This window comes from Nannospalax galili, unplaced genomic scaffold, assembly GCF_000622305.1.
Source record: "Nannospalax galili isolate Female #2095 unplaced genomic scaffold, S.galili_v1.0 scaffold2294, whole genome shotgun sequence".
NCBI lineage: Eukaryota > Metazoa > Chordata > Mammalia > Rodentia > Spalacidae > Nannospalax > Nannospalax galili.
The window spans coordinates 179,403-203,903 of NW_008334953.1; the positions used below are offsets into that span (position 1 = coordinate 179,403).

Below are 24,501 nucleotides of genomic sequence, written 5' to 3' on the forward strand. Positions count from 1 at the left end.
ATTAGAATTCATTTCTATGCTTTTTCAAAGAACTCCCACAAATAATTCCAAAGACTTCCGAATTAAACCAAGTGTATTCCCTGCACTCAACTCATGTTTGCACCAGTTTTCTGTGCTAGTTATTTGTTTTGCAGTGACAGGTAATAATAAGACAGGAAGAATTTCCCTCACATAGTAAGACAAGTAAAAATTACTCTAGCTCTTGGTTTCAGAGTTTTCAGTTCATTATGGACAGGAGAGTATTGCAAAGGGAAACCACTAAAGCTATAAGAATCATGGAAGCAGAGAGACCATGGAAAAGGCAAGTTTTCTAAAGCACATCCCGACAACACATATCCTCCTGAAATTTTGAAAACCTTCAAAAAATATCACGACTAGCTCAGGTTCAAACATTCAACAAATGATCCTGGGGCTCAGAGGGTATAATGTCTCAATTACAGTTACAAACTCAATATTAAGTTATTCTCAACATTTTGATCAGTTATGAATTCCTACTTTGAACATCATCCTTTGCCAAAGAAGGCTTCTTTGGGAAAGGCTGAGAACTGTATGAGCTTATAAGTTTAAACATAAATACTTATAAAGCACTTATCATGTCCATTAGTCAATTATCAATAGTTTTTCCCCAACTAGGACCTGGGACCTCCACAGCCATGGGCTTTTGAACAGGTTCACAGTAGCAAGCAGGTATTCCCTCTCTTGAAGCAGCTTCAAAACCAATCGGGAAGTGGTTAGTTACCCCAGAAACATTGGTTCCACTACTGCGCCACAGGGAATACCTTGCCTGGCAATTCAGCATTGCATCACACAAGGTGCAAAGCTGAGTGAGATCATTTATTACTTTTCTCCAGGAAGAGCATGCATAGCACCTCCTGACTCAATGCACACTAGCAAACAGTGAGGAACAGTCCAGATAAGTTCCAGCTTGATTTATCTATGTTCTGTATCAAGAGTTTTATGTTCTCTTAAAAACAGTAAGAATAGAATCTTACTGTCTGGCTCTAATGGGTGACAAAGAGCACTGAAAATAGTCTGTGTGATTTTGAGAGTCTCTGGGGGCTCTCTGGCCAACAATTTCTAAGGAGCTATCCTGGAACTGGTGCTGGGAGTTTGATTTTGAAACCTATGGCTTCTGGGAGTGACCATGTCCACTCACACAAAGTACTTACATTCAAATCCTTTATTCTTTTTAAGGGAAATAAATCTTTGTCAAGTTAAATTGGACAGAATATTAATATTTAGCACATACAAAGAACTAAAACCAAAGCATCAATGTAAAAAAAAACAAATATCATGATAAATTAAAGCTATGGAATTGAATAGAGTATTTGTAAAAAAAAATACAAATGACTAGTAATTTTTAAAGCTTTCTATCATGGACCTTGAAGGGAATTCAGTTAAAAACTACTTTGGGATTCCATATAAGCTTATTTCAAATGGTTATTCTGAAAAAAACAAATGACAATAAATGGAGTGGAGGATATTAGGAAAGGGAAACCCTTTCCAAGTTTGGTATAGTGTAAACTGTACATCCACCATGGAAATCAGTGAGGAACTTGCTCAAGATGATGGAAGTAGCACTATCATATGACACAGTTATTGTTCACCTGGGCATATGCCCAAAAGACTCTATACTATATCACAGAGATAGTTGGACATCTTTGTTCATAGTTTATTCACAAAAACTAGGAAATGGAATAAGCCTAGATTCCAACTGATAAATGGACAATGAAAATGGGCTTCATGAACAAAATGGAATTTTGTGACCTTTGAAAGTTTGAATGCAATATGCATTGTAATAAGTTAATTTGAATTTATTTTATTGAACTTTCTTAAGCTTTATTAAAGTGTGTGTCCATACTTCTGAAAAATCTGTGAAGTTCTCAGGCATTTTTTATAGACTATCTAGTCGTTATTTCTTGTTTCCTTTTCAAATTTCCATGAGTCATGTTTGCCGACTTTCTGACTTCTTGTTAACACTGTATGTTCTTTCTATGTTTCTTTTTCCTTCTGCCTTGATAATTTTAGACAGCCTCTAAGAACCTGATAGTTGATTTTTTGTTTTCTGTTCTTGAATGCCTGCGATGAATGTCTCAGTTTAATTATATATCCCGTAATTCAATTTCTTATTGGGAGCACCTTTTAATGTCATCAGTTTTTTTTTATTTGTAGGGTTACACTGTTCATTTTATTTTGCAATTGTCGTATGTTTCCTTTAAGTGCACTGGGCATCTGTAAAACTTGGGTGATTCATGAATTAATGTATTGTAAGGATTCATTTCTAAGTATTTGTTTCCTTGGTGTTGCTGAGTAATGGTTCATCTTCCTTTTTAATTAATTTTTTATTATTGTATATATTTGTTGTTGGGGAGGGATGCACATACAGAGGTCAAAGGACAGCTTTGTGAAAATGGTTCTCTCCTTCCACCTTTATGTGAGTTCCAGATATCAAAATAGTTTGTCAGGCCTACACAGAAAATACATGCTGAGCCACACCAATAGCCCCTGTGAGTGTGTGTGTGTGTGTGTGTGTGTGTGTGTGTGTGTTGACATTGGGCATCTGGAATTTAGAAAATTGTCACTTTTTGCCTGTTCATTTACTGCCTTTACATAGAATAAGAATTTACCAGTCATGCCAGCTAAGAAGTCTGGGGGACTATAACATTCTTTTAGGGGTGTGTCTGCTCTGTGTTTTATGTACAATTTCTCAGTTGGTGTTTTTACCTTTGCTTCTAATTCATGATTTCTTCCCCTCAGGGGGTACACTGCAGTAATCTTGTCTTCTTGGGGAAAGAAAAAGAAGTTGTATTCACCTTTCACTTCAGTGTCCAGAACCAGACAAACTGTAAGAGTTTCCAACAAAGTTTGAATTCAGTGAGGAAAAAGCAGTTCTTTCAGAGTCCCCCAAAGCCTAAGTGATGAGTACATGTTGCACCTCTGGGTTTTCTCTTGATAGAGAGTAGTTGGAATTTGGAGTTTTTCTATCAGTAGAACCTATAATGCCCTTGTAGGAAGCTACAATGCTATGAACTTGCCTAGAGTACTGTATATTCTAAACCGTGTGTTAGGGGTTTTACAAATACTATTTGTCCTAGATGTTTCTGTTAAGACAGTATCTTCTTGGAGAAAAGAGGCCTGGGTGAACCTATTGGCCAACTTGATGTAAATGGCATAAAATTTTCAATATATCATTTTTGGGATATAGACCTTAAATCTATGACATTCTGTAATAAGTGAAATATTAATTCTTCTGCATAGAAAGTCGAGATAATTTAAGTATATGTCAAAATTAAGATCTGAAAATTCAGATGTCTTAAACAAGTAGAAAGTAGTGCAATTCTCATAATCATACTGAGGTTAGCAATAGGGTTGTAAGAATAATAAATCAAACATCTAATAATATATTAAAAGAAATGTCACATAAGTAAAGTGACTAAGTGAGAAAATTAGCATTAAGACAAATTCAAATGAAATTGTGATTTTAAAATTAAAGCATAAGTATTTTGAGAGACTGGCAAAGGCACTTTCTGCCAAACCTCATATTCATGAGACCCATGTTGTGGGGAAAGAGAATCAGCTCCTACAAGTTGTCCTCTGACATCACATGCACACCATACCACATGTGTCCTAAAACACATATGTATATAAATTAAGAGATAAACTGTAATTTGATGAAAATATAGGCTTCTGCAAATGTATCACTGGACCCACTAGGACTGATTTCTTCTTTATCTTCTAGCTAAACAGAAGTGCCAATGGCAACTGAAACTCATCCAATTACAGATTGAATGTGTGTTTCTGTCCTCCAAAATTCACATGGTGAAATCCAAACTCCAACATGATATCTGGCAATGGAAATTTGAGAAAGCTATTAGATTATGAATTGGGAGTCTTCACGAATGTAATTGGAGACTTCAGAGAGTGAAAACCTTCTGTTCCATGTGAGGCAATGAGGTGCTGGCAGTATTCAAACCACAAGAAGACCTTCACTAGAACAGACTAAGGTGACCTCAGATATCACATGTCCATTTTTGGTAGCTGAATAAAATAAACTCCATTTTATGCTGCACCATCTCTTATACCTACTTATGGCATCCCAGGCTGACCATGGAACAAATCCAACTTTGCTGACCCTGCACCCTGCTCCTAAAGTAATTATACCTGTTTCCACACAGTACACAGTAATTTAAAACATAAAACAGGTAAAAATGTGAACTCTCTCTAATTTGTTCTGTAACATGAATAAGCTACTGTTGGGATCCACAGAAAACATTCTTCTAAGAGCTGATTTCAGTCTGCAATGCTTTGATAAAGGCTAAGCTCAATACTTTCAGCTGATTTTTCAGCTTTCCATACAGTAAAATAAATAGCTAAATATTTTTCAAACAATAGAAATAAATATAAAAGACATCTATTAATTTGGAAATGATTCAATATAGCTGGTAGCTAAAAAGAATAAACAATTAGAAATTCAAGAATAGTAAGCAAACCATGAATTGAGGAATTATTGAATTGAAGATTGAAAAATATTCGATCTTGCTTTTATAGTACTATCAAGGTCTGACTTCAAAACTATAAAGCTGAAATACAAAAACAGAAATAAAGCAAATATATCAAATGTATTTGTTTGTAATAAGAGTTAATCCATTAAAATTATAGGTTTTTCATATATAGTGCAATTTCTGAGAGTAAGACTTGTGTTTGTTCTTTTCAATATTCTCTTTTTAAAGTAGACATTATCTTTCATTAATTTTGTTATTTGACAATTTCATACATGTGTATTATTTTGATTCCCCTCTCTACTATACCTTCCCTTTTATCCCTCTAACCCCTATCAGCCCCTCCCCTAACCAGTCCATTTCCCAAATTAATGACTTTGGGTTTTGTTTTGTGACCCATTTAGTTTAACCAGGACCATATGTGTGACCATTGAATTGGGAGTGTCCATTGGAGTATGGGTGGGGTCACCAGTAAGGACATAACCAAAAGCAGTGATGGCCTGTCTCTCTGAATCTACCAGTAGTGAGCAGTTCAGCAATGAAGGACAGGGATCCCTGGACCCTCCTCCTTCCATTGAGTAGATATTATTATCATTTTAAAAATTTTGTTTTGCTGAATTTTTTTGGAATTTCATACAGAACATCTCAATCAGTCTTAATAATCTTCATACCCCTGTCCCCATTTGCACACTCCAATAGCCCTCCCAATGGAATCATACATTCTATCATTTGCATTAAGGCCTATAGTGTCATGTTAGTGTCCCCAGATATTCCTCAGTGAAAGTTAATCTACTGAGGTCTAGTCAGCTTATCTAAAGTACCTCACTTCAGGAGATCAACTCTTCCTTACCTAGAAGTACTCAGTTGCCAATATTTCTTAAGCTCAGATTGGGGTCTGCTGTCCATTTCCTCAGTACTATGTTGGGTTTTTGTGTGTTTGAGTTTGCATGGGTCCTGTACATGCTGACACCATTGCTATATATTTACATGAGTAGGGTCCTGGGAGTTTGTAGGCCTCTGTTTCCACATGGCTGAGCCACCTCCTGTTTCTTCCTCTGTTTCCATATGGTTGAGCCACCTGCTCCCTGGCTCTTAATATCTTTCTGCCCGCTCTTCCACAATGGTTCCTGAGCCCTGGGTGGGTGAATTTTAATATAGGAGTCCTGTCTAAGAACCAGCATTCTGCAAACTCTTAATCTTTATACTTTGGCCACTTGTGATCTTTTGTGCTCCTGGTCCTCTGTTGCATGAGGAAGATTTATTAATGAGAATTGGGAGATTCATTGGTGATATCTTTACAACTGTTCTATGTTCCATGAGCCTTAGGTGTAGAAATTGGAATGTACAAGTGTCAATTAGGCCTGGGCAAGTCATAGACAATGTCTTTATGTAACCAGTTGTGGAACATGGTAATAGTCTCCATCTGGTGCAAAAACGGCTTCTTTGATGAGTGGTAACTGAGCTATTTGCCTGCAATTGCAAGGATATATATTTTGTACATAGTAAGAAATTACATTTGTCTAGATATATGACAGTTTTTGGAGTTTTCTATAAGATCTATGACCTCTTCAGCCATGTGTATTTGGTTATTTACCACACTTGAGTTTCCTCCCATTGAGTGGACTTTTAGTCCAATTGGGTAGCTATTGATTGTCCACAAGATAAAAAGTGACACTACTGCACCAATGCCATATGCTATGCCAGTCATTGATTTGGTTATTTGGTCTTGAAGCTTCTATTGGACCACTGATTGATGTTTCCCTTGGCACCTTCACAGTGCTATCCAAAGCTATGAGAGATAGCTTTCAGGGAAAGTGGCTTCCAGGTCAGTCCCAGCTCCATTGCTGCAAACCCTGTGTCCAAATATGTTCTGTCTTCAGCAGTAGGGTCTTACCTTCAAGTTCTGTGAGACAATCAAAGGCTGTTGTAATAACCTGCATAGTTTTGGGGGTCTTTATTGACTGTAATGTGTCCATAGTTGCTCAAAAGTGTTACTTATGATTTAGAGTAAAAATTGATGATGGTTAAAGCTAATATTCTTAGCAACTCCTCACACTGGATTAAAACCTCTGCTATTTTTCTAATTTTGCAGTTTAGAAGTGACCACAAGTCACACTGTTCAAATCCTGGGAGCACAGAGAAGGGCATATATGCCCACATTCCTCTCTGATATCTCAAGTGGAAGATGTGTTTCATCTCTCTTCTAGGCTCTTGAGGCTGAACTCTTTGTGGAACATTAAACAAATTTCCACCTTCAGTATTGACAATATACTCTCAACCATGGACATTCATTTCTCAGTTTCTCTGAGCAAAATCTCAACAATTTATCAGTTTTTAATGGTTGTTGTGATTTTACTGTGAATATTTGGACAATCTGCATTTTCAAATACATTATCTTACTCACAAATGCAAGGTTTCTATGTAATGTAAAGAAATACACTCAAGAGGAATCAAGTAGTTAGAAGAGAACAGTTTTCTTACATCATTCAGAAGTCTGTCACAGTGCTTCAGAGGTTAGAATGTCACAAATTCACTTTAAGTAGCAAATATCCAGTTCAAGCAGGTTTTGAGGCAATTGTAGTTGATGTAGAATGATGAAATTGTAACTCCCCTTCTAGAACTTTAAATCAATTATTATCTAAAGAAAGGCACTGAACTCTTTACATATGATAAAGAACGTCTATAGTTGGAAATACGGGCAAAGTTAAATATACAAAATATTTCATGTAGCCTTTCTATATACTATGAATGCTTTTTGATAAAAGTCATAATGTTCTAGTTTCCATAAAATTTTCCACAAAGCAGCTTTGATTTCCTTATTCCTTAGGCTGTATATTATAGGATTCATAGATGGAGGCATCACAGAATAGAAAGCAGACACCAAAAAGTCCCAAAGCTGTGGGGAATCAGGAACTGGTTTCAAATAGGCAGTGATACCTGTGACTAGATATGTGGAGACAACAATGAGATGGGGCATGCAGGTAGAAAAGGCTTTTGACTTCCCTTGTAGCAAAGGCATTTTCAGCACTGTGCTGAAAATGTAAACATATGAAAGCCCTATAGACACTGAGCAAAGAAATCCATACAGGACTCCAATGATCACACTAATGTCAATGGCGACATGCATCATTGAGCAAGAAATCTTGAGTAGAGAGGGGACATCACAGAAGAACTGTGGCACTTTTCTGGAATCACAGAAAGATAAAGAGAAGGTGCCATATGAATATAAGACCCCAAAGAGATTTCCAAATATCCAAGAGGCAGCCACCATCTGCAAACAGACTGTCTGGTTCATGAGGGCATCATAGTGCAGTGGGTGACAGATGGCCACATAGCGATCATACGACATGATTGTAAGGATGGAAATTTCAGATGCAGCAAAGGAAACCACAAACAAGACCTGACACACACATCCTGAGAAAGAGATAGTGCTCCTGTGAGACAAAGAGTTGAGAATGAGCTTTGGGACTGTGACTGAAATGAAACACACATCGAGGAAGGACAAGTTCTTCAGGAAGAAGTACATGGGGGTGTGAAGGCATTGGTCCAAAGTGACAAGTATGATGATGAGAAGGTTCTCCATAAGGGACACCAGGTAAACCAGAAGAAACAGAAAGCCCTGGAGTACCTGGAGCTGCTTGCTGTCAGAGAATTCCATGAGGAAGAAATCTGTCTCCACTGTGTGGTTGGTCATGTTGTCCACTGTTTATGTACTGTGAGACAAAGGAAAAGACATATGAGGAACTCATGCTGAGCCTTCCTCTTAGTAACAATGCAGTTTAATTTCTGTAGGATAAAAGTACTGTATTATTCCAATAAAACATGAACACATTTACTCCTCTAAATTTATGTATAATCTTCATGAACTTCTCAATATGTCTTAGCTTATATATTACAGCTATAGGAACAGGATGGCAGGTTCAGCGAGAACACTGCAAACTCTTAGTTGCCTTAACATATATATTAGCAATATTTTTATAAAATGTATCCTTAATTAAAATTCTAGATATTTATCTGGGAAACAGTGGATTTTAGGGAATAACTTAGTCTGAGTCATTTACTAATATGTCATGTTTCAAACACTAGATTATGTATTCACATGGCATGAAATGCTTAATTTTCTAATATGCATTATACACATCTACAAAACAGATTGGGGATACAAGTCAGTGTTAGGGTGCTTGACCTGAAGGCTCAAAGATCTGAGTTTGATCCACAGTGTTGTGAAAAAGTCAAATGAAATAAAACAATTGAAAAGATTTATAATTATGTGTTTATATCATTATAGTGATAAATTTAGTAATAATTCATAAGTGTGAGAAGTGTATGGTTATAGAGAAATATTATCCACTCCTAACACACCAATGTCCTCAACCTCTCTCCCTGTTTTCCTTGCTGTCTCCCTCTCCCACTGACAGATGGACAGACACTCATCATGTCATTCACAACTGATATTTATACTATTATAACATCAAGATGGAAGCAAATAATACCAAAAAAACAGATACTAAATAAATTAGCTCTAACAAGTAGGTTGAGATCTGTGGTGAATCACATCACTACGTGGAAATAAAACTTCTGTGAGGATATGTATTGTGTTGTGTGATGAATAATGAAATGCAGAAATATTTTATGGATAATAGGGGATAATATAACTGAACTGAAAAATGCAAGAACTTTCATTATAAAGTAGTGTTTAGCTGTACCAATTATGTTCTAAGAACAACATGCTTTCTCATTACAAGTCCTGTCCAACTTTTAAATAAGACAGAAATTAACAGCTATTACAATTAAGACAACAGATTTTTGTGAACCCCAGATTTAAAGGATGAAGTATGAGAAAGCCAGGAAATGACATTTGCAACTCAAAACACAGCGTCCACCAGGGCGCTGTTGGTGTATCAATTGTCTCTTTTGAAGGACATAGCAAGTTGATATTTCTGAAAGGTGATTTGCCTTCAGCAGGAATACAGTGTGAGGTGGAGGGCAGGGTTTGGCTCTTCGAGCTGTTCAGAGTGTGCAAGAGACACAGTGTTATGGATGGAGAGGACCCACCCTGGCAATGCCATAAACAGAGAGCTGTTTTCCTCTCTGCACACTCTGCAGGAAGCCTTGTTCATTACAGCATCCTTCATCATGCTCTCACTGAGTTTGTCTGGGAGGTAATATTTCTAGCCATATTATTATTATTCAGTGTCCTATAAACATTTGACTTCAGTTCTCACTAGTATGAGAAGCTGTTTTCTTGTTGTTCAGTTCTCTAGACATATGACTGCAGTTCTCAGGCCAGGAGAATAAAAGAAGAGCTGTGGGTGCTATTGGCATTCATATGTGAAGAAGTCATAAGGGTCCTCTGGTTACTTACTCAGTTCTTTGATAATCCCTGGTGGTCACATCTTCTTACACATGAACAATGGGAGAAGATGCCTCCATTTGTCTTCAGTTTCTTTATTGTTCTTTATTAAAGATGAATGATGAATTATTGTTTATTTTTAGTCTAATTTTTACTGGTATGGGTGTTAGATGCCCTCTTATGTTTGTTATGAAATATCATTAAACATAGCCCCATGACGTGATTACAATATAGTATGTAGGTAATCCTGTATGTCTCAAAAATAACTATTTCACAATCATAATACAGGATATTGGATTAAAATCATGATTACAAACAAGGACTTTGAAGTATGCCCGTATGGCTTCCAGGAAGCACCTGGCAAGGAACAGAAGTGAAAATATCACAGTATAAAGACATAAGAAATTTTTCCAGCTGTGACCCCTGTGTACTGCAGTACTGACCATTGTGGCAAGATATGGCCATGAGTTAAATAGTGACCCAAGTGTAATGGAGATAGCCAATTACTTTCTAATTAGATTGTAGGTTCACAACACTTGAGAACAAATGCCCAGTTCTGTAAATATAGGCACTAATCTGTGGTTGTGGAGATCATAGTTCCCAGAGTTGAATACACTACTATAATTCTGCTAAAAGGGCATATTGTCAAACTGCTCTCTAAATTTGTATCTTTCTCTTTTTTTGTATCTTTGAGACAAGGTCTTCCTGTAGCCCTGGTTAGCCTTGAACTTCCTATGTAGACCAGATTTTCTCTCCATCTCAAAGAACCCTATCTTTCTGCCTCCTAAATGATAGAATTAGGATTAAAAGTGTGCATCACCAACCCCAGCAAATTAATATCTTTCTACCCATAGTTTATAGAAGGATTTTAATCTCATCAAAGTTTATTTGTGCAAGGGAAAGAGGTTAATGCAATGGGACAAAGTTCAGAGAATAAGTGTCAGTGGAGCGTTCAGCCACAAATGGGACATCTATACCATGCCCACTCCCCAAATCTCAAATAATTAATTAAAATTTAAGAAATTAAGAAATAGCCTGATGCCAGCACCTTTCCTGGGTAAGTCCAACAGCATCCGCCATGCCTTGAAACCCCCTCCAGCCCCATTCACCCTCCCAGCTCCCCCCCTCCATCTCTTCTCCAAGCCTGGGTACTGGCCCAGTGCTTGTCTTGGTACTGTAGGCTCTTGGACTGACCTCTAGGCCCAGAGCCACCACTACTTCCTGATCCTTTGCATCCAGAACAACCCAGTTTCTCCAGTAGTACCCAGGAGCCTTTGGGGACTTTTCCCAACCCCACCTCCTTTTGCATTCCTGGGTGGAACAGCCACCAGCTTCCTAGGATCAGCAGGTTTTCTGGGCCCTACTCCCAGCCCAGCCCAGCTCCCAAATTCCTGAGGGCAGCATCTTTCCTGGAGGGATCCAGACCTTAGTGGAAAGCCTGAGAGCATCTGATCCTTATCTGACTTGGTCCACTGTGGGAACTCCTGAAAACAAAAGCAATTTGGCCAGTCCAATATAAAAACAAAAGAGAGAACCTGAAGCCTACCAACCAGCTTTTCATGCCCAACAAGTAAATCACAAAGGCACATAAAGTATACAAAAAGAAGCAGACCTAAATTCAACAAAGGAAGGCTTGAGTCTCACACAAGAATCAGAAACTACAAAAGAAATTCACATGTCAAAGTCACAGTGAAAAAATAATCACATGAAATCTAAAATAATATATTCCCACCAAGTACCAATAGTCCTTTAGAGAAGTACAGTGAAAATCCCCTAGATACAACACAGGACATGGAACTCAAAGAAAAATTACAATCCTGATAAAAGAATTCAGTCAACTGAAAGAACACACAAGCAAAGGAATCAAATAACTTAAGAATAAACTTCTGAATGAATTCAGAAGAGTTAGAAATATTGAAGAATACTCAGGCTGAAATGAAGAAGGAAGTGAAACACTCAGTAATCCAATTAGAAATGACAGGTGGAAGCTTCACCAATAGAATGAATGAAATGGAAAACAGAATGTCAAGACTGGAAGGTAGTGTGGACAAATTAGATCACTCAAGCAAAGATTATGAAAAATTTAAGAAAGCACAAGAATGGAATATTCAAGAATTGTGTGACACCATAAAAAGATCAAATGTATGAATCATAGGCACACAGGAAGGAGAAGAATCTCAAGATAATGGTATGTACCAGATCTTCAACATGATTGTAGAAGAAAATTTCCCAAAATTAAAGAAAGACATGACCATACAAATACAAAAAGCGTATAGAACACCAAATAGACAAGACCAGAAAAGAAACTCTCCATGGCACATCATAGTAAAAACACTAAGCATACAGAGTAAAGAGACAATACTGAAAACTGTAAAAGAAAAACAACACGTCATATACAAAGGAAAACCCATCAGGATTACAGCTGACGTTTTAGGGAAAACCATGAAAGCCAGAAGAACCTGGACCAAAGTACTCCCAGTTCTAAATGACTACAGATGCCAACCCAGATTACTTTACCCAGCCAAAATGTCTATTTTAGCTGAAGGGGAAAAAATCTTCCATGACATAAATAGGCTGAAAGTATTCATATGCACAAAACAGCCCTTCAGAGAGTTCTTGAAGCAATACAAAGAGCTGAAGAAAGGAAAGACTATACCCAAGGGGTTACGGAAAGAAATTCAATGAAGTTATAACTGTGGAAATGCACAGCTATATCAAGAATGTGAACAGAAATAAAAATTACAGAATTCAATAGACGTTTTTCACTAATAACTATAAATATCAATGGACAGAACTCCCCAGTCAAAAGACAAAGACTAGGTGAATGGATTAAGAAACAAAACCCATCTTATTCTTTTCTGCAAGAAATCATCTAACTTTCAAGGACAGGCACTACCTTAAGGTGAATGGATGGAAAAAATATTCCAAGTGAATGGTACTAAGAAAAAAGCAGCCATTGCAATTCTAATATCTGATAAAATAGACTTTAAATTAAAACACATCAGAAGAGATAAAGAGAGTCACTTCTTTCTGATCAAAGGAACAATAAACCAAGAAGATATTACAATCATGAACATATATTCACCAAACTCTGGTGCACTCAACTTCATAAAAACATTACTAGAGGACTTTAAGACCCAGATTAATCCAAACTCATTAAGAGTAGGGGACTTCAATACCCCATTATCACCATTAGATAGGTCAACAGGACAGAGAATTAATACATAGACATCTGAATTAAACAATACCACACATCAAATGGACCTAACAGACATCTACTGAATGTTTCACCCAAGCACCAAAGAATATACTTTCTATTCAGTGCCCCATGGAACCGTCTCTAAAATTGAACATATACTTGGTCACAAAACAAACCTCAAAAAATAAAAAGGATTGAAATAATTCCATACATTCTATCAGACCACAATGCAATAAAGCTTAAAATAAACACTGGAAGAAACCCTAGTAACCACATGATCATATGGGTATTAAACAACACACTCCCAAATGATGAGTGGGTCAAAGGAGAAATTAAGAAAGAAATAAAAGTATTCCTGGAACTAAATGAAAAATACAATCCAACACAACGAAACTTCTGGGACACACTGAAAGCAGTCCTTAGAGGGAAGTTTATAGCTCTAAGTGCCTACATTAAAAAAATCAAAAAGGACACAAATAAATGACTTCGCATTGCAACTCAAGACACTTGAAAAGCAACAACAAATGAAACCCAAACCCAGCAGACAAGAAGAAATAAAAATCAGAGCAGAAATGAATTAAATAAAAACAAAGAAAACTATACAAAGAATCAATGAATCCAAGAGCTGGTTCTTTGAAAAGGTAAGCAAGACTGAAAGACCCTTAGCCCAGTTAACCAAAAGAAATAAAGAGCACCTCCAAATCAACAAAATCTGAGATGAAAGGGGAAACACCACAACATACACCATAAAGATCCAGAACATTGTAAGGGAATAATTTTAAAACCTATATGCTACTAAATTTGAAAACCTAAAAGAAATTGGACAGGTATCTAAAAGCATGGGAACCACGAAAACTAAACCAAGAAAGATTAACAGCTTAAACAGACACATAACACACAAGGAAATTGAAAGAGTAAAACCTCCTGACTAAAAAAATCACAGGAACAGATGGATTTACAGGAGAATTTTACCAGACATTTGAAGATCTACATCCAATACTGCTTAATTTATTCAAAAAGATAGAAACAGAGGGAGAACTTCCAAATTCATTCTATGAAGCTAGCATCACTCTGATACTAAAACCTGATAAAGATACAACCAATAACGAAAACTATAGGCCCATACACTTAATGAACAGGCACAAAAATTCTCAACAAAATACTTGAAAATCGCATGCAGATAGACATCAAAAAGATCATCCACCATGATCAAGTCATTCTAGAGGTGAGGGGATGGTTCAATATACGTAAGTCAATAAACATCATAAATCATATACATGGGCTCAAAGACAAGAACTCCATGGTCATCTCAATAGATGGAGAGAAGGATTATGACAAAATTCAACATGCATTTATAGTCAAAGTCCTGGAAGGAATTGGACTGGGGTGAACATATCTCAACATACTAAAGCCATACATAACAAATCCACAGACAACATCATTCTAAATGGAGAAAACCTGGAAGCATTCCCATTAAAATCAGGAATCAGACAAGGCTTTCCACTATGTCCATTCCTTTTTAACATAGTGCTTGAAACTCTTGCAAGAACAATAAGAAAAGAGATCCTCTTTAACACAGTTCTTGAAATCTTAAAAGAGCAATAAGACAAGAAAAGGAAATTAAAGGAATAATAATCAAAAAAGAAGAGATCAAATTATCCCTATTTGGAGATGATATGATATCATACCTAAGAGATGCCAAAAATTCCACCAGAAATCTTGCAGAAATTATTACCATGTTCAGTAAAGCAGTAGGTTACAAAATTAATCTAAAAAAGCCTGTAACCTTTCTAAATATCAATAACAAGTAATCAGAGAAAGAGTACATGGAAACACTCCCCTTCACAATAGCTGCAAATAAAATAAAATATCTCAGAATAAACCTGACCACAGACATTAAATATCTCTACAATGAAAATTTTAAATATTTAAAGAAAGAGATTGAGGAAGAAATCAGAAGACAAAAGGGTCTCCCATTTTCATGGATTGGAAAAATTAGTATTGTGAAAATGACCATCCTACCAAAAGCCATTTATAAACTCAATTCAATGCCAATAAAAATCCCCATGACATTTGTCACTGAATGGGAAAAAAACATCCTAAGATTCATGTGGAAGCACAAAAGACCTTGGATAGGCAAAGCAATCCTGAACAATAAGAGCAATGCTGGAGGGATTATTATACTAGATTTTAAACTGTATTACAGAGGTATAATCATAGGAACAACATGGTAATGCCACAGAACTAGACCCGTAGATCAATGGAACAAAATTGAAGATCCAAATATGACCACATGCAATTTCATCTACCTAATATCTGACAAAGGGGCCAAGAACATTCACTAGAGGAAAGACAGCATGTTCAGCAAATGATGATGGGAAAACTGGATCTCCACCTGTACAAGAATTAAATTAAACCCCTATCTTTTACCTTACACAAAAGTCAACTCCAAATGGATCAAGGATCTCAATGTGAAGCCTGAAACTCTGAAACTGTTAGAAGAAAATATTGTCAATAATCTACAAGATATAGATGTAGAAATGATTTTCTAAACAAGACATCAGTTGTTCTCGAAACAAGGTCAAGAATCAATGAATGAGACCTCATTAAACTAAAAAGCTTCTGTACATCAAAAGAAGAAACCAAGGAAGTGAAGAGAAAACCTATAGAATGGCAAAATCTCCACCAGAAACACATCTGACAGAGATTTAACATCCAGAATATATAAAAACTCACTCAAAAAACAAAGAGTCAAGAAGGGAGTAACCCAATATAAAGATGGGCTAAGGAGCTGGACAGAGAGTTCTCAGAAGAAATAAATACTGGTAAGAAGCATCTTAAAAGGTGTTCAACTTTACTAGTAATTAGGGAAATGAAAAATTAAAACCACTTTAAGTTTTCATCTTACCCCAGTCAGACTGGCTAAGATCAAGAGAACAAATGATACCAAATGGTGGAGAGGATGTGAGGAAAGGGGAATACTCATCGACTGCTGGTGGGACTGCAAACTTGTTCAACTCCTATGGAAAGCAGTGTGGAGAACTCTTAAAATACCACAAATGAACTTATCATTTGATCCAGTTATACCACTCATTCGCATATACCCAAAGAACTCATCCTCTTGCAGAAATATTTGTACATCCATGTTTGTTGCTGCTCTTTTCACAACAGCTAAGAGATGGAAGCCACCTAAGTGTCCCTTAACTGACGAGTGAATAATGAAGATCTGGTTTAGAGGATGGAGTTTTACTCAGCAGTAAAGAAAGATGAAATCACGAAATTTGGAGGTAAATGGATGGAACGAGAAACTGTTGTACTAAGTGAAGTAACATGGGCTCAGAAAAAAAATGATGTATGTTCTCCCTCATATGTGGTTCCGAGTGCAAATCCTGATAAGTGAAAATGTATCCAGATATAACTACAGGAAACAGTATAATGAAAAGGAACCAGGGAGATAAAGGAAAAGAAAGAATCTGAAAGACAAGAACAGTAGGAAACAGGCATTAATAAGCGAGATACGAATAAAAGTGGGGGATGGGGGAGAAATGGGAAAAAGTGGGCACCTTTAAGGGGGAAACCATGGTGGAAAGGTTAGACAATATGAGAGATAAACAATGCCTAGCTAGTTTTAAAAAAACAGAGGGGACCATATTAGTCCAACAACCTACTGACAAATCATACATACAACTAGAACAAAGAATATATTATCTGTCTATGCAAGATTTATCTGAGAATGTTTGGTCTTTGCCCAAGCTTTATCTACATGGCACATGGTAATTAAAAGTTCCAGACTGGTGGAACTAACCTTCTTGGATGTTTAACAGCCATACTTTGAGGCCTATACTAATTGGGTCAGAGGGACACAAAGGACACTTTTTGCTCCTTGCCCTCGTCCTGTAACTGTGGTTAGTCACCTGTTCTCTTGATCAAGGAAGCCATGGAGACCCCACAGATGGACTTGAACCAGTGTCCAGTCTACAAAGAGAAGGATCAATGCAGAGGAAATATTTCTTCAATGTTTCCAAGTGAAGCCAGCCATGGTTGTGCAGGACCTTTGAATTATCTTCACATAGACAGAACTTGGCAGGAGCCAGATACTCCTCCCAAGATGATGTGACCCCTGAGAAACAGATCCTCAAATGGCCTGAAGAGTAAAAATAAATAGGTTGATCTGGGCCAAGTGTAGGGTCTTAAACACCCAAAAGGAAAGTATAACCAAAGATTGAAGGGTCAATATAATTTTTAAGAGTCCATATGTATAGCTAAAGGCTACATAACAAGATACAATGCTAGACTTGGGATACCTTCCTTTGATTTGTTGCCCAGGGTGGCCTATGAGACCCCCAGACAGTAACCCAGCATAGAACTGGGAAAATGAACAGCAGACTTCAATCTTATCTAAAGGAATATTAACAACTGATTGCTCCTAGGTGAGGAACAGCTGATCTTCCTAAAACAAGTATCTCTAGATAGGCTGACTAGATTCAGTGGACAGACAAGCACTGGGGAATGGCTGGGGTGCTGACAACACAGTGGACAGTAACAGGAATGACACAGTACATGGGCTCCAGTGTGGGGGGGTGGAGGCTCTGGGAGGGTGACATTTGGGAAGTGGATATATAGATCAATAAGATTGTTTGGGATGTTCTATGTGATATTGACACAAAAAATCAACAAAGGAAATAAATGAGTTATATTTGAAGAGGAAGCATAAATATTTACTTCATGTGAATCAGTAGAGGTCATAAACATTACCATTGAAATCTACCTGATGACTTTATATCCATACTCAGGTGCCAGTGATCCAAGTGTTACTGACTGTGACTATTAATAGTCAGATACATAGAGATTAGAGATGCATGTGCAAACACCTAAGTGTTAGTAGCATTAAAAATGAGTCTTTCTGTAGGAAACAGTATATTTTAAAATGAAATGGAAATCTTTTTTAAAGGTTAAAAACTCTCTCTTATAGGCTTTATACTGATTTCAATATTGTATAACTGTATTAATTCAACTGCAAGCCTAAAACTTTGCAGCCTCTTTTGAAAGAGATGTATCTTTGCTCTGGAAATTGTTATTGAATATATTAAATTTGTTATGAAATGCTTCTTCTCATCATCTGGTTATTAAATAAATTTTTAAAACCTAAAAAAGAAATATTTCTCAAAATATAAATGACAATTAATCAAATTTGGTTTTTCCTATTGTATAACTTCATCAAAATATTACATTTTTGCCTATATATCTGAAATGTACTACATAATTTTAATTTTTAAAAATTTCAGGTGAATATGTCAAAACAATTGGATTTTGCATGATCAAATTTGCTTGAAAGCTCTTACATATAAAATAGACTTCTCTGCATTTACCTGGCTGTACACCACCTTCCCCACTGCCATTTAAAAAATCTTATAAGCCTCATAATTCAAACTTACCTGGGAGGATTCAAAATGATATTTCTTATTTTACTTCTCAACCCTTTTACTACCCATGGTGTGAGAGAGAAACTCAGTGGCTTTGAATTTATCTAAAGTGTTCATCTTTTTAATGAGGCAAGAATAATTTTCCATGGTTATACTTCACTTCTCCAGGGAAACAACGGATTGCAGAAGAAACACAATTATCATGGGCCCATGGTTACAGAGCTTCATGACAAATTATACACCCAGGATATTAGTGGTGTGCATCATTGCCCCATACTTTCACTCCTCACACCCTGTATTCGTGCTCTGGCTTTACCTGGAGTGTGTCACTAAAAATCATACCTAGCCTACTGACCAGAGGCACACCAGGCAGTTTTCAGTGGACCTGGCCTGCTGTTCTATTTCAATCATAGGAAACTTTGACATGTCTAAACTCTATGTAAAGCTTAAAATCATGACACATTCTGTTCTCTTTCCAGCCTTGGGTACAAGCTTGCTTTTTCTCTTCACACTCCAGATAAAAATCAGGTTGTCAGGCCTACATAGCAATCAATTTGTGCTGACATCCCAACAGCCCCTGTAAGAGTGTGTGTTTGTGTGTGTGTAATACTGGGCAAGTGAAATTCAGAAAACTGACACTTTTTACATGTTCATTTGCTCTCTTTACAAAGAATAAGAATTTACTTGTCATGCCAGCTAAGAAATCTGGGGGACAATAAAATTCTGTCTGGGAATACATCGTCTCTGGGCTGCATGTGCTACTTCTCAGTTGACATTTTTTTTCTTTGATTCTAATTCACGATTTCTTTACCCTCCTGTTGTACACTTTTGTAATAGTCTCTTCTTTGGGATAGAAAAGGCAGTTGTATTCACCTTTGGGTTGTGTCCAGAGTCATACAAACTGTATGTTTCCAACCAGGTTTGAATTCAGTGAGGAAAAAGGAGTTCTTCCACAGTCCCCAAAGTCAAGATGGTGGGTACATGTTGCACTGCTGTGTTTCTCTAGATAGGGAGAAGTTGGAATTTGGAGTGTTTCTGTCAGTAGAACCTATAATGCCAATTTAGGAAGATACTATGCTATGAACTCCCATAGAGTACTGCATATCCTAAACTCTGTATTAGGAGTTTTTAAAAATCCTATTTGTCCTAGATTCTGCTGTTAAGATAGTATCTTCCTGGGAAAAAGAGTGCCTGGGAGATCTTATTGGCCAACTTGGTCTAAATGGCATACAATTTTCAAAGTAACATTTTGCAGATATAGACCTTAAATCTATGACATACTAGAATAAATGAAATGTTAATTCTTATGTATAGAAAATCCAGAGACTTTAAGTAGATGTCAAAATTTAGTGTCTGAAAGTTCAGATACCTCAAACAAGTAGAATGTAGTGCAATACCCATAATCATATTGAGGTTAGCAATAGGGTTGAAAGAGAATTTTTTTAAACAACTAATAATGTATTAAAAGAAATGTCACATAACTGAAGTAACTAAGTGAGAATATCATCACTAAGACAAATTCAAATAAAATTGTGCCTTTAAAAATTAAAGCATAAGTATGTTGAAGGACTGGCAAAGGCACTTGCTGCCAAACTTCATATTCATGATACCCATATTTTGGGGGAAGAGAATTGGCTCCTACAAGTTGTCCTCTGATATCACATGCACAGCATGGCACGTGTGTGCTCACACAGATACAAATTTCAATTAAGAGATTAAACTGAAATTTGATGAAAATATACGCTTCTGCAAATGTCTCATTGACTCCACTAGGACTGATTCCTTTTGATCTTCTTGCTAAATAGAAATGCCAGTGAAAATCATCCAGTTACAGGTTGAATGTCTGTTCTTGTCCTCAAAAATTCACACATTGAAATCCAAACTCCAAGGGGGAATGGAAATTTGGGAAAGTTATTAGATTATGAATTGGGGTCCTCTTGAATGTTATCAGTCACTTCAGAAGGTGAAAACCTTATCTTTCATGTGATGCAATGAGGTGCAGTGTGCAGACCACAAAGAGGCCTTCACCAGAACAGACTATGATGAGCTCAGATATCCCATATCCAGTTTTAGGAGTGAGTGAAACAAATTCTATTGTTATGCTGTACCGTCTTTTATACCTACTTAAGGCATCCTGAACTGGCAAAGGAATAAATCCAGCTTTGCTAAACCTGCACCCTGTTCCTAAAGTAATTATATCTCTTATAAAGTAATTATATATATTTGTTCCTCCATTGCTGTGACAAAACACTCTGACCACTACCAACTTGGGGAGGAAAGGGTTTATTTATCTTACATCTCCCGGGTCACAGCTCATCAGGGAGCCCAAGGAAGGAACTCAGAATAAGAACCTGGAGGCAGGAGCTGGACCACAGTCCATGGAGGATAACTGCTTACTGACTTGCTCCCTGGCCCCTGCTTAGCCTGTTTTCTTATGCAATACAGGCCCACCTGCCCAATGTTGGTACCACCAACAGTGGTTTTGGCCCTCCCACATCACTCATCAATCAAGAGGATGCCCCAGAGACCAGGCCACAGGCCAATCCTATGGAAGCAATTCCTCAATTGAGGTTCCCTCAACCCAGGTGTGTCAAGTTGACACTAAAGCTATCTAGCACACTGTTTCCACACACTACACAGCAATTTAAGACGTAAAACAGATGAATAATGATCACTAGCTCCAATCTGTTCTATAGCATGTTTAAGCTACTGTTGGGATCCACAGAAAATGCTCTTCTAAGAGCTGATTTCACTCTGCAATGCTTTGATAAAGGCTAAGCTCAAGACTTTCAACTAATTTTTCAGCTTCCACACAGTAGAATATATTTGCTAAATATTTTTTAAATCACAGAAATAAACACCTATCACTTGGGAAAAGATTCAATACAGCTGGCAGCTAAAAAGAATAATTTTAACAATTAGAATATCAAGAATAATAAGCAAACCATGAATCGATAATTTACTAATTGAACATAACCAAAAATATTCATCTTCTTTAATAGTACTATCAAGGTCTGAGTTCAAAATTATACAGCTAAAATAACACAAAAATAGAAATAAACAAATTATAGTTTTTCATATACAGTACAAATTCTGAGAGCAACAATTGTGTTTGTGTTTTTCAATATTCTTATCTTTATTGACTGTAATGTATCCATACATGCTCAAATGAGTAATGATGATGTAGAGTAATGATTTAAGATGGTTCATGTAAACATTTTCTTAGCAGCTCCTTGTATTGGGCTAAAACCACTGCTATTTCTCCAGTTTTGCAATTTAGAAGTGCTCACAAGACACACTGTTTGAATTCTGGTGGTGGGGGGAGACAAGTCCCCATTCTTTTCTGGAATCTCTAGTGGAAAATGTGTTTCTTCTCTCTTCCAGGTTCTTGAGGTTGAACTCATTTTGTAACTGTCAACAAGATTCAAGTTCAGTATTGACAATATATCCTTGACTTCCCATGGACATTTATTTCTCAGTTTCTCTGAACAAAGTCTTAAAAATTTCTTACTTTTTAAGGGTTGTTGAGATTTTATTGCCTAGGATAATCTCCATATTCAAATACATTATCTTACTCATATATGCAAAGTTTCTTTGCAATGTGGAGAAATGTAATCAAGTGGTCTCATGCAGTTTGAAGAGGACAGTTTCATTACATCATTTAGAAGTCTGTCACTGTGCTTCTGAGGTTAGAATTACATAGATGCACTTTAAATAGCAAATACTCACTTCAAGCAAGTTTTAAGATTATTGTATTTAATTTAGGATTATGAACTTGTAAACCCCTTTCTAGAATTTTTAAATCAATTATTTACCTAAACTATGACATTCATATATTTATATAAGATAAATAAAATGTATAATTTGAAATATGGACAAAGCTAAATATACAAAATATTTCATGTAGCCTTTGTACATCCTATAACTGTTTTCCCCTATAAAACCCATGATGATCTAGTTTCCATAAAACATTCCACAAAGCAGATGTGATTTCCTTATTCCTCAGGCTGTATATTATAGGATTCATAGATGGAGGCATCACAGAATAGAAAACAGTAACCAAAAAGTCCAGAAGCTGTGGGGAATCAGGAACTGGTTTCAAATAGGCAGTGGCACCTGTGACTAAAAATGTGGTGACAACTATGAGATGGGGTATGCAGGTAGAGAAGACTTTTGACCTGCCTTGTGACAAGGGCATTCTCAGCACTGTATTAAAAATGTAAGCATATGAAAACACTATGGAAACTAAGCAGAAAAGCCCATATATGACTCCAAAGATCACACTAATGTCAATAGTGGCATGCGTCTTTGAGCAAGAAATCTTCAGTAGAGAGGGGACATCACAGAAGAACTGTGGTACTTTTCTGGAGTCACAGAAAGATAAAAAGAAGGTGCCATATGAATATAAGGCCCCAAAGAGACTTCCAAATAGCCAAGAGGTAGCTACCATCTGCACACAGACTGCCCTGTTCATGATGACATCATAGTGTAGTGGGTGACATATGGCCACATAGCGGTCATATGACATGGCTGTGAGAAGCGAAATTTCTGTTGCAACAAAGGAAACCACAAACAAGACCTGACACACACATCCTGGGAAAGAGATAGTGCTCCTGTGAGACAAAGAGCTGAGAATGAGCTTTGGGTCTGTGACTGAAATGAGGCAAACATCAAGGAAGGACAAGTTCTTCAGGAAGAAGTACATGGGAGTGTGAAGACACTGGTCCACAGTGACAAGCATGATGATGAGAAGGTTCCCCGTGAGGGACACCAAGTAAATCAGCAGAAACAGAAAGCACTGAAGCACCTGGAGCTGTTTGCTGCCAATGAATTCCATGAGGATGAAATCTGTCTCCACTGTGTGGTTTATCATGTTGTCCACTGTATACCTACTGTGAGACAAAGGAAGGAAAAGACACATAAGGAGATCATGCTGAGTGTTCCTCTTAATAATGATGTATTTTAATTTCTGTAGGATAAAATTAGTACACTATGCCTATGAACATCTTTACTCTTCTAAATCCATGTATGCTCTTCATTAACTTCAAAGTGTACCTCATTCAATATGTATTGCAGTGATTGTAACAGGATGGAGGTTTAGAGAGAATATTGCAAACTTTTAGTTGACTTAACATTATATTAGCAAGATCTTTATAAAATGTATCCTGAATTAAAATTCTAGATAAGATCTTGAAAAAAGTGGATTTGAAAGAATAACATAATCAGACTCCAGACCATATTTCAAACACTACATTACATAAGCACAAGGCATAAAATATTGAATTTTCTTATATGCATTACATACATACACAAAATGGATTGGGGATGTAGGTGAATGTTAGTGTGCTTGCTTTGAAGTCTCAAAGCTCTGAGTTTGATTCACAGTACCGTGAATAAATAGCCAAATGAAACCAAAATATTGGAAATATTTATATTATGTATTTATTATATTGAAAATATATGAAGATAATAATTCATAAGTTAGAGAAGTATATGATTATGGAGAAGAATTATCCACTCCTAACAAACCATCTCCTCTCAATCTTTCTGTCCCTCTTTTCCTCGCTCCCTCCCTCTCCTGCTGATACAATGACAGACACATATCATCTTACTCACAATATACTATTATAACATCAGGATAGAAGCAAATGATACCAAAAAAACACAGATACTAAATAAGTTAGCTCTAACAATTAGGGAGAGATCTGTAGTGAATAGCATCACTGCATGTAAATTAAAACCAGTGAGGAATAGTACTGTGTTGTGTGAGGAATAATGAAATTCAGGAAATATTTTATGGAGGACAGAGGGTACCTTTAACTGAACTGAAAAATATAAGAACTTTCATAATAAAATAGTTGTTTAGCTGCACCAATTATTTTCTAAAAGCAACAACATTCTTAAATTACCTCAACTAAGTCCTGTCCAACTTTTTAAATAAAAGACAGAATTTAACACTTGTTACAGTTAAGACAACAAAACCTTTGTGAATCCCATGTGGCACACATGAGAAAGCTACCAGGCAGC

At 36.7% G+C, this 24,501-nt stretch overlaps 2 protein-coding genes across 2 annotated transcripts; both read right to left on the minus strand.

Annotated features, from left to right (window-relative positions):
- Nucleotides 1–7,221: 7,221 nt before the first annotated feature.
- On the minus strand, nt 7,222–8,193 carry LOC103731315 (olfactory receptor 14A16-like). The gene has a single exon (XM_008829683.1). The coding sequence runs from the start codon at nt 8,191–8,193 to the stop codon at nt 7,222–7,224; it is 972 nt and encodes a 323-aa protein (XP_008827905.1).
- A 14,200-nt stretch (nt 8,194–22,393) lies between these two features.
- LOC103731316 (olfactory receptor 14K1-like) lies at nt 22,394–23,347 on the minus strand. Its single transcript, XM_017797299.1, has one exon. It carries the CDS (start codon nt 23,345–23,347, stop codon nt 22,394–22,396), a length of 954 nt encoding a protein of 317 aa, XP_017652788.1.
- Nucleotides 23,348–24,501: the final 1,154 nt, after the last annotated feature.